Genomic DNA, 16,867 nt, shown 5'->3' on the forward strand with positions numbered 1-16,867 from the left:
GGAGTGTTCATATTTTCAGAGCTTTGTACTGCGCAATGAGGAAGTGAATCGCTGGTTAGGATAGGTTTCTCAAACAAGTGAAATCACAAAAAGTGTCTTGACCGTTCTATAACATGTCATTTACATAAAAAAATAGACATTTGGTTGTAATTATTATTCTTTTTTTTACATTGCAGGTACTAAAGACATCTTTTGTCACTGCATAAGACGGTGTTCCGTTAGCCCCTTTAGCAACTTTAAAAATAAATAAAGGCTCTTCCCTTATGGCTCGCTCATGCAAAAGCTACTTTACAAGTATGCAACTTCAGCATGAGTTTTACTTTCTTTTTTTCTCCTTTTTTTAACTATGCTCTTACAAATACACTATTGAGTCACCCTGCCCGCTACACCTTGAGCTGTTAAATTGTTTCTGCAGGTTAAAGCCTTTATCTCTATTTGATGTACATGTGTTTGTACAAGCCCCACAGTAATGGTTTGCTTGCTAACTGCCCATGACGTCCTAAATCTGTGAAGCCTACTTAACCCAGGGGAAATACCAGTGTCAGTGGGGAATTGTAGCTAGAGCTGTAGCATTCCTCATTACTGCCTCTGTCGCACATACTGAAGAGCACGTGCCCTGAAGCACAAACACAGCATTTTCCCCCCTGCTGAGATAGTGTCTCACATTAGATTTAAAAAAACATGTTTACTTTAATGTGAAAGATCAGCATAATACAATGGACTCTATCTGATCAAGGACCTTGTTTTGTTAGACAACATTATTCATTGGCCTCTAAAAACGGAAGTTGGCTTTTACATTTTTTTCTTATAATGCTTTGATTTTCTTTTGGAGCCATCCTACCCTTTGGAGGCCAGAGTATGGCAGCTACATGATCGAAGGGACTCCAGGGCAGCCATACGGTGGGACGATGTCAGAGTTCAACACAGTGGAGGACAACATGGGAAAGAGGAGGCGAGAGGCCTCATCTGTGCTGAATAAGAATGAAACCCTTGCCACCATCACATCATTCCCAAGGTAGTTTAGTACCTATTCTGTCACTCACTCAACCATTTGAAACTTTGTTTATTTCATTTTTAGTACCTTAACATTATTGTTATTCTTGTAACAATGGTTTTAGGTTAGGTTGTCCAGGCTTCACCCAGCCAGAGTACAACCCAACACCTGTTGAAAAAGGAGTGTCCAAATCACTGTTTTTCCCAGATGAAGCCATAAACAGACACCCAAGATTCAGGTAGGCTTGAATGTATATGTATGTATGTCGGAAGTTTACATACACTTAAGTTGGCGTCATTAAAACTTGTTCTTCAACCACTCCACAAAGTTTTTGTTAACAAACTATAGTTTTGGCATGTCGGTTAGGACATCAACTTTGTGCATGACACAAGTAATTTTTCCAACAATTGTTTACAGACAGATTATTTCACTTACTGTATCACAATTCCAGTGGGTCAGAAGTTTACATACACTAAGTTGACTGCCTTTCAACAGCTTGGAAAATTCCAGAAAATTATGTCATGGCTTTAGAAGCTTCTGATAAGCTAATTGACATCATTTGAGTCAGTTGGAGGTGTACCTGTGGAAGTATTTCAAGGCCTACCTTCAAACTCAGTGCCTCTTTGCTTAACATCATGGGAAAATCAAAAGAAGTCAGCCAAGACCTCAGAAAAAAATTGTAGGCCTCCACAAGTCTGGTTCATCCTTGGGAGAAATGTCCAAACGCCTGAAGGTACCACTTCCATCTGTACAAACAATAGTATGCAAGTATAAACACCATGGGACCACGCAGCCGTCATACCGCTCAGGAAGGAGACGCGTTCTGTCTCCTAGAGATGAATGTACTTTGGTGCGAAAAGTGAAAATCAACCCCAGAACAACAGCAAAGGACCTTGTGAGATGCTGGAGGAAACGGGTACAAAAGTATCTATATCCTCAGTAAAACAAGTCCTATATTGACATAACCTGAAAGGCCGCTCAGCAAGGAAGAGGCCACTGCTCCAAAACCGCCACACAAAAGCCAGACTACAGTTTGCATCTGCACATGGGGACAAAGAGAGTACTTTTTGGAGAAATGTCCTCAGGTCTGATGAAACAAAAATAGAACTCTTTGGTCATAATGACCATTGTTATGTTTGGAGGAAAAAGAGGGGAGGCTTGCAAGCCGAAGAACACCATCCCAAACGTGAAGCACGGGGGTGGCAACATGTTGTGGGGGTGCTTTGCTGCAGGAGGGGCTGGTGCACTTCACAAAATAGATGGCATCATGAGGTAGGAAAATTATGTGGATATATTGAAGCAACATCTCCATACATCAGTCAGGAAGTTAAAGCTTGGCTGCAAATGGGTCTTCCAAATGGACAATAACCCCATGCATACTTTCAAAGTTGTCAAACTGGCTTAAGGACAACAAAGTCAAGGTATTGCAGTGGCCATCACAAAGCCCTGACCTCCATCCTATAGAACATTTGTGGGCAGAATTGAAAAAGCGTGTGAGAGCAAGGAGGCCTACAAACCTGACTCCGTTACACCAGCTCTGTCAGGAGGAATGGGCGAAAATTCATCCAACTTATTGTGGGAAGCTTGTGTAAGGCTACCCGAAATGTTTGACCGAAGTTAAACAATTTAAAGGCAATGCTACAAAATACTAATTGTATGTAAACGTCTGACCCACTGGGAATGTGATGAAAGAATTAAAAGCTGAAATAAATCATTCTCTCTACTAATGTTCTGACATTTCACATTCTTAAAATGAAGTGGTGATCCTAACTGACCTAAGACAGAATTTTTTTCTAGGATTAAATGTCAGGAATTGTGAAACTGAGTTTAAATGCATTTGGCTAAGGTGTATGTAAACTTCCGACTTCAACTCTGTGTGTGTGTGTGTGTGTGTGTGTGTGTATATTATTTAACCTTTTAACTAGGCAAGCCGGTTAAGAACAAATCCTTATTTACATTGACAGCCTACCAAAAGGCCTCCTGCGGGGATGGGCGCTGTTTTTTGAATATATATATTAAAAAGGGCAAAACTCACATCACGACAACAGACAACACTACATAAAGAGAGACCTAAGAAAACAGCATGGCAGCAACGCAACATGGTAGCAGCACAAAACATGGTACAAACGTTATTGGGCACAGACAACGACACAAAGGGCAAGAAGGCAGAGACAACTATACATCACGTGAAGCAGGCACAACTGTCAGTAAGATTGAGTCTTTGAATGAAGAGATGGAGAGTAAACAGTCCAGTTTGAGTGTTTGTTGCAGCGAACTGAAAAGAGGAGCGACCCAGGAATGTTTGCGCATTGGGGATCCTTAGCAGAATGTGACTGGCAGATCAGGTGTATGTGGAGGATGCGGGCTGCAGTAGGTATCTCAGACAAGGGGGAGGGAGGCCTAAGAGGATTTTATAAATAGGCATCAACCAGTGGGTCTTGAGATGACCAGTTTACAGAGGAGTATAGAGTGCAGTGATGTGTCCTATAAGGAGCATTGGTGGAAAATCTGATTCCCCAATTGTAAAGAACATCTAGCCGCTCGAGAGCACCCTTACCTGCCGATCTATAAATTACTTCTCCGTAGTCTAGCATGGGTAGGATGGTCATCTGAATCAGCGTTAGTTTGGCAGCTGGGTTGAAAGAGGAATGATTACGATAGAGGAGACCAAGTCTAGATTTAACCTTGGCCTGCAGCTTTGTGTGCTGAGAGGAGGACAGTGTACCATCTAGCCATACTCCCAAGTACTTGTATGAGGTTACTACCTCAAGGTCTAAACCCTCAGAGGTAGTAAGCATGGGGATAGGGGTATTCTTCTTACCAAACCACATGACCTTTTGTTTTGCAGGTGTTCAGAACAAGGTTAAGGGCAGAGAAAGCATGTTGGACACTAAGAAAGCTTTGTTGTATAGCGTTTAACACATAATCTGGGGAGGGGCCAGCTGACTATAAGACTACCTTTGCGCTACCTTTGTTCCACATATACACTACATGACCAAAAGTATGTGGACACCTCGTCGAACATCTCATTCCAAAATCATTGGCATTAATATGTAGTTGGTCCCCCCTTTGCTGCCACAACAACCTCCACTCTTCTGGGAAGGCTTTCCAGTAGATGTTGGAACATTGCTGTGGGGACTTGCTTCTATTCAGCCACAAGAGCATTACTGAGGTCTGGCTGAGATGTTGTTACTCCTAGATGTTTCCACTTCACAATAACAGCACTTACAGTTGACCAGGGCAGCTCTAGCAGGGCAGAAATCTGACGAACTGACTTGTTGGAAAGGTGGCATCCTATGACGGTGCCATGTTGAGTCACTGAGCTCTTCAGTAAGGCCATTCTACTGTCAATTTTTGTCTATGGAAATTGCATGGCTTTGTGCTCGATTTTATACATCTGTCAGCAACAGGTGTGGCTGAAATAGCCAAATCCATTCATTTGAATGGGTGTCCACATACTTTTGTGTGTATATTTGCAGTATGTTGTCTCACTGCTATGATATGTCAAAGTTTGAGCTCTTCTTTTGAATTCCCTTGAATACAGAATGTTGTGAATGTTTTTTCAGCACCCTGACCAGAAACATTCGTCACAGAAGAGGAGAGAAGGTAGTGATCAACGTACCCAGTAAGTGTAAATAAAAACAGGTCTTCACCATTTGCACTTAAAAATTACACCACTCAGTCAAATGCATTTTGTAATTTTCTATGAACGGCTTGCTTATCGGTATCTTTTTTTCCACTGTGCTTCTTTCTCCTTGTTAGTCTTTAAAGACAAGTGCACTCCATCTCCATTTGTGGAGAAGTTTCCGGAGGATGATGGGGAGGCCGCCAGAGCAGCTCTCCCTGATCACATCTACATGGATGCCATGGGCTTTGGAATGGGCAACTGCTGTCTTCAGGTATATGCTACATATTATACTAATAGTAACATTGTATACTGTTGTTATTTGTTTGCCTTTGGATGCATGTTCCTTTTTACAGTCGCACATCATAAATTACATGTTCATATACTAGACTAGAGAATATATTTTTTAAAGGTTGTGGGCATGTTTATATAAGCCTGTTGATTAGTCCTTAAATTAACTTGAACCTTTTTATGATGTTTTTCCAGGTGACATTCCAAGCTTGCAGCATTGAAGAGGCGAGGTACCTTTATGACCAACTAGCAACATTCTGCCCCATAGTGGTAAGATATGCTTAGAAAATGTACAGAAAAAATTGCATCAAGTAGTAATTTTCTTTATCAAAGGTGTCGTAAATGGCTTTGTTTGAATCATTACAGTATTCAATAACGCTTTGGTTGTTTCGAGTGCTTTTTGTGTGGTGGAAACTAGAAAGCTAACTGTTGATCTGTTTACAGATGGCCCTCAGTGCTGCTTCGCCGTTTTACAGAGGCTATGTGTCAGACATTGATTGTCGCTGGGGAGTTATTTCTGCCTCGGTGGATGACAGGACCGGGGAAGAGAGAGGGCTGGAGGTGAGCAGATGAATCAGGAAAAACTGGCCCCTAATTAAAGAAACATGACCTTGCCAAATAAGGCCCACTCGCTTGTCGCTAGTTGCTTTAGGGGGTTGAGTGTCCGGCTCAGATAGGCATTATGAGTTTCTCTGATTTCCTGGTGTTCAATTGTAATGTTAGTCAGAGCAGGTTTTCAGTTATTTGTTTGTTGAATTGTCAGAAGATTTTCCTACTTTTCATATTTATCGTCTTTTAATGTCTATGAAAATGTGTTGTCTTTGCAGCCTTTGAAAAGCAACAAATTTCGAATCTTGAAATCAAGATATGATTCAATCGACAGCTACCTCTCCAGTTGTGGCGATAAGTACAATGACATAGATCTGACAATAGACGAGGAGATCAACAAAGAGTTGCTGGATGCAGGTAAACACTGTAACAAAGACATCAGTAATAGAACATGGTGAATGATAAGTGACTGGGGTAAAATATTATTTTAAAATGAATAGTAAAATAATCATACATGAAGTGATGTTTTGTTTAAGCATTGAAACTGGCTGTGTCATAAAATGTTCTATAAAGAAGTGATCAGAATCTGTGTTTGTAGGGATCGACAAACTGCTGGCCCAACACATAGCCCATCTTTTCATCCGGGATCCGCTGTCACTCTTTGAAGAGAAAATTCACCTGGATGATGAAAACGAGTCGGATCACTTTGAGGTTAAAATGATACCCACCCTATACTGACTTACTGTGGCTGCATTACTGCTGAAAACCAAACCATTGCTTGTGACAGATTTTAAAAGGAGGAATTTTAGTTTATATAATCAAAATGTATTTTCCATGTCACGTCTCTCTTGTAGAATCTGCAGTCAACCAACTGGCAGACAATGAGGTTCAAACCTCCTCCTCCAAACTCGGACATCGGATGGCGAGTTGAGTTCCGCCCCATGGAGGTAGCGTAAGCCTTACAACTCTGACACAAAAGATTGAATATAATTTGGATATTTACCTGAAATGCGCTCAGTGGCAATTTATGTATGTCTGCTAAATAGGGTTACATGAACAAACAATACTTGCAACAGGATTTACATGTACTGTGTCTTAACTTCTTTTTGTTCAATGTTAGTGTAGAAATATTTAGTGCACGTTTTCTTTTATTTCAGGTGCAACTTACCGATTTTGAAAACTCTGCTTACGTTGTTTTCATCGTCCTGCTCACCAGGGTTATCCTGTCCTATAAACTGGACTTTCTCATCCCCTTGTCAAAGGTGAGAATGTGGTTTTTCTTCTTGTTAGACTTTTCATTCGCTGAATTTTATGAAATTCAATTAAGTTAGACTGGTTGTTTTTGTGGAGTTCCCAGTACATTCAATTTCGAGTCTCAAAGCAAAGGGTCTGAATACTTACTTACGTAAATAAGGTATTTCTGTTTTTTATTTTTAATACATTTGCTAAAATTTCTAAACCTGTTTTCGCTTTGTCATAATGGGGTATTGTGTGTAAATTGATGAGAAACTATTTAATCAATTTTAGAATAAGGCTGTAACCTAACAAAATGTGGAAAAATGTAAGGGGTCTGAATACTTTCCGAATGCACTGTATGATATAACACCATTTGTTTTAGTGTGTTTTGTCTTGTCTTTGAACAGGTTGATGAAAACATGAAAGCGGCCCAGGAAAGAAATGCAGTCCAAGAGGGCATGTTTTACTTCCGGAAGGACATCTATAAAGGTGAGATGATACAAGTCCAGTGTTTTGAAACCTGGTCGGGGCGTTTTTTGTCAAAATGCCTAAACAGTTTAATGCTTCCTCTTCTCTTGTGTCATAGGCTGTAACCCTGTCCTCGATAGCTCCTCAGCGGCCCAGAACGGCTTGGACAGTGAGGGTGACCATTACATACTGATGAGCATTGACACAATCATCAATGGAAAGGTGCTTATTAATAATAGTTCTATTTTAATATATCTTTCTCCTGAGCCCTTTACTGCAAGTCAGGTTTGAGGAGTTCGTATGGTAACTTTAGTCAACTCTTGAGTTCAAATTTGGATAACCGGTACCAAGAAAGTGGCTCACCTTTTAGCGAGGTAAATTTCTATGGCAACAAATCCTTCAAAACTAACCTGCTTCAAACAGGCTAACTCAGGGATAACTCAATTTATCCTGAATGAAGTGTCTGAGCCACAAGTTGAAGACTAATTAAATCAGATGCCCTCCCTCTCGCAAAGATTGTATCATCCCTCTTTTTGTGTTTAATATTTTTTTTTAAGGTTAAAATACACATCACACATTTAGTAATGATAGCATTTGCTTTCCAAACTGTAATTTATTTGCGCGATTGTATTTAAAAATGTGCAAAAGTATAATTGACAGCCCCAACCAACCATAGACATACACTATATATACAAAAGTATGGTGACACCCCTTAAAATGAGTGGATTCGGCTATTTCAGCCACACCATTGCTGACAGGTGTATAAAATTGAGCCCACAGCCATGCAGTCTCCATAGATAAACATTGGCAGTAGAATGGCCTTACTGAAGAGCTCAGTGACTTTCAACATGGCACCGTCATAGGATGCCACATTTCCAACAAGTCAGTCCGTCACATTTCTGCCATGCTTGAGCTGCCCCAGTCAACTGTAAGTGCTGTTATTGTGAAGTGGAAACATCTAAGAGCAACAATGGCTCAGCCACGAAGTGGTAGGCCACACAAGCTCAAAAAACGGGACCGCCGAGTGCTGAAGCGCATAGTGCGTAAAAATCATCTGTTCTCGGTTACAACACTCACTACCGAGTTCCAAACTGCCTCTGGAAGCAAAATCAGCACAATAACTGTTTGTCGGGAGCTTCATGAAATGGGTTTCCATGGCTGAGCAGTCGCACACAAGTCTAAGATCACCATGCACAATGCCAAGCGTTGGCTGGAGTGGTGTAAAGTTTGCCGCCATTGGACTCTGGAGCAGTGGAAACGCGTTCTCTGGAGTGATGAATCACACTTCACCATCTGGCATTCCGACGGCAGAATCTGGGTTTGGCGGAAGCCAGGAGAACGCTACCTGCCCCAATGCATAGTGCCAACTTTAAAGTTTGGAGAAATAATGGTTTGGGGCTGTTTTTCATTGTTCAGCCTAGGCCCCTTAGTTCCAGTGATGGGAAATCTTAACGCTACAGCATACAATGACATTCTAGACGATTCTGTGCTTCCAACTTTGTGGCAACAGTTTGAGGAAGGCCCTTTCATGTCTTTGCATGACAAAGCGAGGTCCATACAGAAATGGTTTGTCGAGATTGGTGTGGATGAACTTGACTTGCCTGTACAGAGCCCTGATGGCAACCATATTGAACACCTTTGGGATGAATTGGAACGCCTACTACGAGCAGGCCTAATCGCCCAACATCAGTGCCGACCTTACTAATGCGCTTGTGGCTGAATGGAAGCAAGTCCCCGCAGCAGTGTTCCAACATCCACATATTTTTGGTCATGTAGTGTATAATCCATAATGACAGTACCCATTCAAGTCAAGACTGGTAGCCATTGTTAGTGTACCCATGAGTTTAACAGTCAAATTGCCATGGTGGTTAGAGGTTCCAAAACCCATCTATGGATTATATGTCTATGGCATCAATGCAACAAGCTGTTCCTCAGGAGTGATATTAGTTGGAAGAAGGTGATCATGCATTGATAAGTACACCAAAGACGGCAATGACGATAAGTAATAAAATAGACTGCACTTCTAAAAGCCTATTTCACACCATAGCATGCTGAATTTGCAAGATAACTGTTCTTTCATTTTGATTTCAGCGCAAATGAAAATGGCACTGATTCACCCATGTTTGATGTTTCAGTAATGTCTCAATGAAGAATTCTGCGTTCGACTAGCAATGTTGTTCATGCATGTGCAGTTCAAGCCTGCTAGATTTATCTCCAGGCCGACGCAGGGTTGCCAGGTCTAGCTAAAATTTCTATCCCAATGACCACTCAAAACCCGCCCAAGTTTTTTTTCTTTTTTTCGCAGCAACAGAGGAGTTGCCACATTTATCCAAAGGTGTCTCCATAATGACAATCTAAATACAACTGGTCAAATTGCTTTACCTTGTTTTCTGCATTTCTCCCTTTTGTTATTTGTTCATCACACAAAATGATTTTTTCTGAACCAGAAGTGATTGATAGTGAATGGTTAAGATGTGATATCGTGTTAGTACAAGTCACATTGCTCTAAAACAATAGTATTTTCAACTGAAGTATAAAAATCAATAGCTCCAACCATTTGCTTTTTAGCTTCTTACTTCATAAAAAATGTCAATTCATGTGTGGCTGCAGCCTGATGTCGCAGTCATCCATCCCTCTGGAGCAAGATGGATAGGAAAGAGATCCATCATGAGTCTAGTACATCAAGTTTTATTCTACTTTCAATCACTGCTATTATACTTTTATAGTCCGTAATCAGTTCTCCTCTGTCCTCACCTATGCGCTGCTGCGTAACACTTTCTCTCTCTCCTCTGACTTCAGCTTTCTGGACAATGTTCGCTAGCTAGCTTGCTACATACAGGACTCCAGACTAACTTTTACTTTACCGTCCCAGAATCTTCCTGAGGTGCAATTTAAATGTCAACATACTGTATATAAACTCAGCAAAAAAAGAAAGTCCTCTCACTGTCAACTGCGTTTATTTTCAGAAAACTTAATGTATAGGTATTTGTATGAACATAAGATACATAAACTGAACAAGTTTCACAGACATGTGACTAACAGAAATGGAATACTGTGTCCCTGAACAAAGGGGTGTCAAAATCAAAAGTAGCAGTATCTGGTGTGGCTGCATTAAGTACTGCAGTGCATCTCCTCCTCATGGACTGCACCAGATGTGCCAGTTCTTGCTTTGAGATGTTACCCCACTCTTCCACCAAGGCACCTGCAACTTTCCAGACATTTCTGTGGGAATGGCCCTAGCCCTCACCCTCCGATCCAACAGGTGCCAGACGTGCTCAATGGGATTGAGATCCGTGCTCTTCGCTTGCCATGGCAGAACACTGACATTCCTGTCTTGCAGGAAATCACGCACAGAACGAGCAGTATGGCTGGTGGCATTGTCATGCTGGAGGGTCACGTCAAGATGACCCTACAGGAAGGTTACCACATGAGGGAGGAGGATGTCTTCCCTGTAACACACAGCGTTGAGATTGCCTGCAATGACAACAAGCTCAGTCCGATGATGCTGTGACACACCGCCCCAGACCATGACGGACCCTCCACCTCCAAATCTATCCTGCTCCAGAGTACAGGCCTTTGTATAACGCTCATTCCTTCGACGATAAACGCGAATCCGACCATCACCCCTGGTGAGACAAAACGGTAACTCGTTAGAGGAGAGCACTTTTTGCCAGTCCTGTCTGGTCCAGCGACGGTGAGTTTGTGTCCATAGGCGACGTTGTTGCCGGTGATGTCTGGTGAGGACTTACAACAGGCCTACAAGCCCTCAGTCCAGCCTCTCTCAGCCTATTGCGGACAGTCTGAGCACTGATGGAGGGATTGTGCATTCCTGGTGTAACTCGGGCAGTTGTTTCCTTCCTGTACCTGTCCCGCAGCTGTGATGTTCGGATGTACCGATCCTGTGCAGGTGTTGTTATTACACATGGTCTGCCACTTCGAGGACGATCAGCTGTCTGTCCTGTCTCCCTGTAGCGCTGTCTTAAGCGTCTCACAGTATGGACATTGCAATTTATTGCCCTGGCCACATCTGCAGTCCTCATGCCTCCTTGCAGCATGCCTAAGGCACGTTCACGCAGATGAGCAGGGACCCTGGGCATCTTTCTTTTGATGTTTTTCAGTCAGTAGAAATGCCTCTTTAGTGTCCTAAGTTTTCATAACTGTGACCTTAATTGCCTACCATCTGCAAGCTGTTAGTGTCTTAACGGCTGTTCCACAGGTGCATGTTCATTAATTGTTTATGGTTCGTTGAACAAGACTGGGAAACAGTATTTATACCCTTTACAATGAAGATCTGTGAAGTTATTTGGATTTTTACGAATTATCTTTGAAAGACAGGATCCTGAAAAGGGGACATTTCTTTTTTTGCTGAGTTTATTTTTTGGGGGGTTGATATGCCAACATGGCTATGGTCATAGGACCTAGGTCATTCACAGTGATTTTAAAAAGGTAATGAGTAGCCTACTACTGATAGATAAATGCAGCTGTCAACTGAGCCAGAAATGTATATTTAAAAAATAATCCTCTAAAAAGGCCAACATTGGAATAATATTTTGCATAATTGTACAGAAATAATTAACCTACATGTAAAAGTGTAGCCTAGGTTATATGCATATTGGCTACAGCCTATCATGTCTACACCGATGCTGACATGGAGGCGGCAGAAAATTTAGCTAAACTTCAATGTAACTTTGAAATAGTCTAAAAGCCAGTCATGTTTGACAGTAATGTCAAATAATTAACATCTAAAAGGCTTGATTCTGTTGACATACTCGGTGCATGATTCGTTCAGATCAAATGGGCACGAGCCAAGAGAAAAGCCAGTGTCTGTTGCACAACGCACACATTACCCACCTTGCAATCAGCATTTTGAAACTTAACTTAACATAAACTTAATTGTTCAAAACCTAGAGGTTTTACATCATTTTATAAGGTGAAAATCAGACCATATGTTGAGGAAATTCTTTTATAAACACTATAAAATGTGCTATTGAAACCAGTATTTTCTATTGTTCTATTGGTTTTCAAATCGACTTCCTTGTCCACCAGGCAAAGGCACAATCCTACTCATATTAGACACCCATACTAGTTGTTGCATCTTTAGATCTCCTCTTTCTAAATGTATAACATATTTTAATCTGTCACATGAAAACGCTTGCATGTGTCATGCGTGTTTTAGAACAGTGTGTAACCGCTAATTGCATTTTGGAACCTTCTCCCATTTTTTTACATTTTAACATTTTACATTTTAAGTCATTTAGCAGACGCTCTTATCCAGAGCGACTTACAGTAGTGAATGCATACATTTCATTTCATGCATTTTTTTTTTGCCTACTGCCGTGTGCGTATTACTGCACTTATAATGTGAAGAAATAATATTTTATAAACATTTTAAGATAAACGTTCTGATCTGTTGCATTAGCATTATTGCTTTTAAATATTTGTTGATGTACAGTAGTTGTCCCAGAACTGTCCCAGAATCTGTTTAAACCATCCCAAACATGTTTTTTTTTTTGCGTCCCCGGGATGACGGGACAACCTTCATTTAAAGCCCTGGCAACATACCAAGTGAGAAAGCACATTCTTTGATCCTCTCTCTGAAACTGTTGGATGACTATTTCTCAGTTTCTCTCCCTTGCTGTGTTGCCTCTAGTAGGCTAGTGATTAGTAGGACTGGGGGGCGGTCAGGATACAACGAACGAGGCAAACAAGAATTATAGGGGGAGAAGTATATAGCTAGTGCTAATTAAATTGTTTGTTGTTTTCACAGCACTTGTCATGACTGCCTCCCTCCCCACCACTCACTGCCTGATCGTCAGCAGTAGCAGGTCACAGTGAAATAAAATAATAATAATTAAAGAAAAATTCCATGGCAGCTGCGGCGCAATTTAGAAGTGGCCCAAAAACCTGCAACCTCCGACCAATACCTTTTCACCATGTTACATTGTTTTCAAAGTAGCCCATTTTGCGGGCAAACCATGGACATGGCAACCCTGGGCAGACAACCCTGGGCAGACAACAATATCCACCTTTGTAGTATGGATGAAGCCTGACCTGGAATGTGAAGCTGGCTAGCTTTCTAAAAGCCTGAGTAGATCTAGCTTGGTTCGTAGGATAACATTGTGCACTCTTGAGTTTCAACTATAACAGTTGTTGTTTCTTATCATTTAGGAAGGTGTTTTTCAAGGGCTGATACCAATCCTTAACTGCTACCTGGAAAACATGGAGGTGGACGTCGATACAAGATGCACCATCCTGAACTACCTGAAGCTCATCAAGAGACGCGCCTCAGGTACAGTATATTTAGCAAATGGACAACGACAATTTGACACTGGGTTGGGTAACACGTTTTTATGGGGTATTGTTGTGGCCCATGGGATTTCCACATCATTGGTGGAGCTTAGTAAAAGCATGCATCATTCTAATAGTGGAAGGCACATTTTGCTCCCTGACACCGTCAACAAGGTTTGGTAGCTCTTTGTGCATTAGTGATGAATCTGAACTGAAGCCACATGAAAATGTATAAGATTATAAATGCTAAACATTAACTTGTTTGTTTTTGGTGTATATGTTAGTGTAACATCTTAATTATCAAAACCCCCCAAAATCCTGATATTGCTCACTTTCTCCTTGTTGCTGATGTAGGTGAACTGATGACCATGGCAAAGTGGATGAGGGAGTTTGTCGACAAGCACACTCAATACAAGCAAGACAGTGTAATAACTGACAAAATAAACTATGACTTACTCCGCAAGTGTGACAGTATCGCAAAAGGAGAGGAGCGATGCCCAGAACTTATTGGAGACCCAGTCAATCGGGGCAAATAAACCAATTGTCACAGCTGTTATCAATGAATTAATGTGTTGTCCATCAACAATGATGCACATGAGAAGAGAGCCTAAATATCTGGCTGAACAAAGAAGTGGTCCAAACTACACTAAACAAACATATAAATGCAACATGTAAAGTGTTGGTCCCATGTTTCATGAGCTGAAATAAAATATCTCAGAAATGTTCCATATGCACAAAAAACATATTTATCTCAACTTTTGTGCACAAATTTGTTTACATCCATGTTAGTGGGCATTTCTCCTTTGCCACGATAATCCATCTACCTGACAGGTGTGGCGTGTCAAGAAGTTGATTAAACAGCATGATCATTACACAGGTGTACCTTGTGCTGTGGACAAAAAGAGACCACTGTAAAATGTGCAGTCAAGTTTTGAGGGAGTGTCAACCAGAGCTGTTGCCAGAGAATTGAATGTTAATTTCTCTACCGTAAGTCATGACGTTTAAGAGAATTTGGCAGTAAGTACAACCGGCCTCATAACTGTAGACCACGTGTAACCACGCCGGCCCAGGACCTCTGCATCCGGCTTCTTTGTCTGAGACCAGCCCCCCAGACAGCTGATGAAACTGTGGGTTTGCACAACTGATGAATTTCTGCAAAAAAACTCTAAACCGTCTCAGGGAAACTAATCTGCGTGCTCGTCTTGACCTGACTGCAGTTCGGCGTCGTAACCAATTTCAGTAGGCAAATGCTCACCTTCAATAGCCACTGGTACGCTGGAGAAGTGTGCTCTTCACGGATGAATCCCGTTTTCAACTGTACCTTGCAGACTGTGTATATGGCATCGTGTGTGTGTGTGTGAGCGGTTTGCTGATGTCCATGTTGTGAAAAGAGTGCCCCATGGTGGCGGGGGGGGTTATGGTATGTGCAGGCATAAGCTACGGACAACGAACACAATTACAATTTATTGTTGGCAATTTGAATGCGCAGAGATACCGTGACGAGATCCCGAAGCCCATTATCGTGCCATTAATCCGCCACCATCACCTCATTTTTCAGCATGATAATGCACAGACCCATGTCACAAGGATCTATATGTACACAATTCCTGGAAGCTGAAAATATCCCACTTCTTCATGGCCTGCATACTCGCATGTCATACATTGAGCATGTTTGGGATGCTCTGGATCGACGTGTACAACAGCTTGTTCCAGTTCCCGCCAATATCCAGCAACTTCGCACAGCCATTGAAGAGTGGGACAACATTCCACATGCCACAATCAATAGCCTGATCAACTATATGTGAAGTAGATGTCGCGCTGAATGATGCATATGGTGGTCACACCAGATAATGACTGGTGTTCTGATCCACGCCCCTACTTTTATTAAAAATGTTTAAGTTATCTGTGAGCAAAATATGCATATCTATTCCCATTCGTGAAATCCATGTATTAGGGCCTAATGAATTTATTTAAATTGAATGATTTTCTTGTGAACTGTAACTCAGTAAAATCTGTGAAATTGTTGCATTTATGTTTTTTTCAGTGTAATTGAGTTTTAATGGAAAACAGAATTGGTTGTGTGCATTGCAAAGGTGAAGCCGGTGTATTGAAGTTGTATATACTGTTACAGATAGACCCTAACAAAATGCAATCTGATGTGTAATTGGATATGTAAATATTTTTCTTCTGTTCATGGTAAATGTAGTGAACAGAAGTTCATTTTAATCTTTAAGTGTAAACTGTACTTCCATCTGCTCTACAAACATTAACAAAGGTTATTTCGTTTCCGAATGTGGTATATCTGCATTTGTCTGAAATAATTTTTGCTTTTGTGAGAAATGTAAAACGAAAGAAGTGTGATTTGCTGTGCTGACATGACAGTAGAACATTTTAAGAAAGTAGTATTGCATTGACGTGAATGTTAGCATTTGGTTGGAATGTCTCATTGAATAAATCTGTGTACAGCACTAAGTAAGTGTGGAATGAGACCTTTAATTCACTAGAGGGTGCTAGTGGCATACCAAATGTACATTACTGTTGAATGGCTTAACCTCCAAAGGAACCAATCTTATCAATGTCAACATCTTTCATAAGTTAAATATTAAGGATGGATAAATTCTGCCCATTTACAATGTACCTTCAAAGGGACCACACATAAGTCAGTGCACATGTAAAGAATTATGTTCCACGTCCTAAAAATATAGGCCTATGCTTGAATAGTATAAAAGTGGCAATTTAATAGATTAGCTTAGTTAAGCAAGTCTCCTTCATCCTATCACATGGGCAGGTTGGCCATCTGGCAATTTTGGCAAATGCCAGATTGGCTGGTCCAATATCAAATCAAATTTTATCACATACACATGGTTAGCAGATGTTAATGTGAGTGTAACGAAATGCTTGTGCTTCTAGTTTCGACCATGCAGTAATATCTAACAAGTAATCTAACAATTTCACAACTACCTTGTGTGTATAAGTGTAAAGGGATGAATAAGAATATGTACATAAAAATATATGAACAGGCAGTGGCTTGGGTGGTTGTTGTCCTTGATCTTTTTGGCCTTCCTGTGACATTGGGGGGTGTAGGTGTCCTGGAGGGCAGGTAGTTTGCCTATAAACGCAGATGGAGCACATTCTACCTTATCACCTCATTCAAAAGTCAATTTTGGGCAGCTGAAACCAGGATTTGGTCAAACAGTAAAGTGCATTTTCCTTATTCCTGTATTGAAACTGTCCCTGTCCCTGTTTTGCTGGGGCCTGTGGCTGTGAAGCGAAAGCCACTCCTCTACCCCATGCGCTCGAGAGAAACATTTGTTCTGATCGTATAACAATTTAAAATGCAATTGTAGGAAAAACACCGCTTTGGAAGCTTCATCCCCTTGTCCCTGTTGAAGAGAAGAGGGTCTCAGCTTTCTGTA

At 41.2% G+C, this 16,867-nt stretch overlaps 1 protein-coding gene across 2 annotated transcripts in view; it reads left to right on the plus strand.

Moving 5' to 3' along the window:
* LOC115153437 (glutamate--cysteine ligase catalytic subunit-like) overlaps window positions 1–14,181 on the plus strand; it is a 28,024-nt gene extending 13,843 nt beyond the window's left edge. Inside the window, exons 3-16 of one of the 2 annotated variants that reach the window (XM_029698879.1) lie at window positions 830–1,015; window positions 1,119–1,232; window positions 4,561–4,619; window positions 4,757–4,893; window positions 5,106–5,180; window positions 5,355–5,471; window positions 5,738–5,876; window positions 6,058–6,170; window positions 6,314–6,406; window positions 6,617–6,721; window positions 7,103–7,184; window positions 7,282–7,385; window positions 13,332–13,452; window positions 13,806–14,181. In XM_029698879.1, the coding sequence (XP_029554739.1) occupies window positions 830–1,015; window positions 1,119–1,232; window positions 4,561–4,619; window positions 4,757–4,893; window positions 5,106–5,180; window positions 5,355–5,471; window positions 5,738–5,876; window positions 6,058–6,170; window positions 6,314–6,406; window positions 6,617–6,721; window positions 7,103–7,184; window positions 7,282–7,385; window positions 13,332–13,452; window positions 13,806–13,987 (1,627 nt within the window). In that variant the 3' untranslated portion in view covers window positions 13,988–14,181. The remainder of the gene's footprint in view (window positions 1–829; window positions 1,016–1,118; window positions 1,233–4,560; window positions 4,620–4,756; window positions 4,894–5,105; window positions 5,181–5,354; window positions 5,472–5,737; window positions 5,877–6,057; window positions 6,171–6,313; window positions 6,407–6,616; window positions 6,722–7,102; window positions 7,185–7,281; window positions 7,386–13,331; window positions 13,453–13,805) is intronic. The other variant, XM_029698881.1, reaches the window with a different exon arrangement.
* Window positions 14,182–16,867: the final 2,686 nt, after the last annotated feature.

Source organism: Salmo trutta, chromosome 18 (genome assembly GCF_901001165.1).
Source record: "Salmo trutta chromosome 18, fSalTru1.1, whole genome shotgun sequence".
In the NCBI taxonomy this organism is placed as follows: domain Eukaryota; kingdom Metazoa; phylum Chordata; class Actinopteri; order Salmoniformes; family Salmonidae; genus Salmo; species Salmo trutta.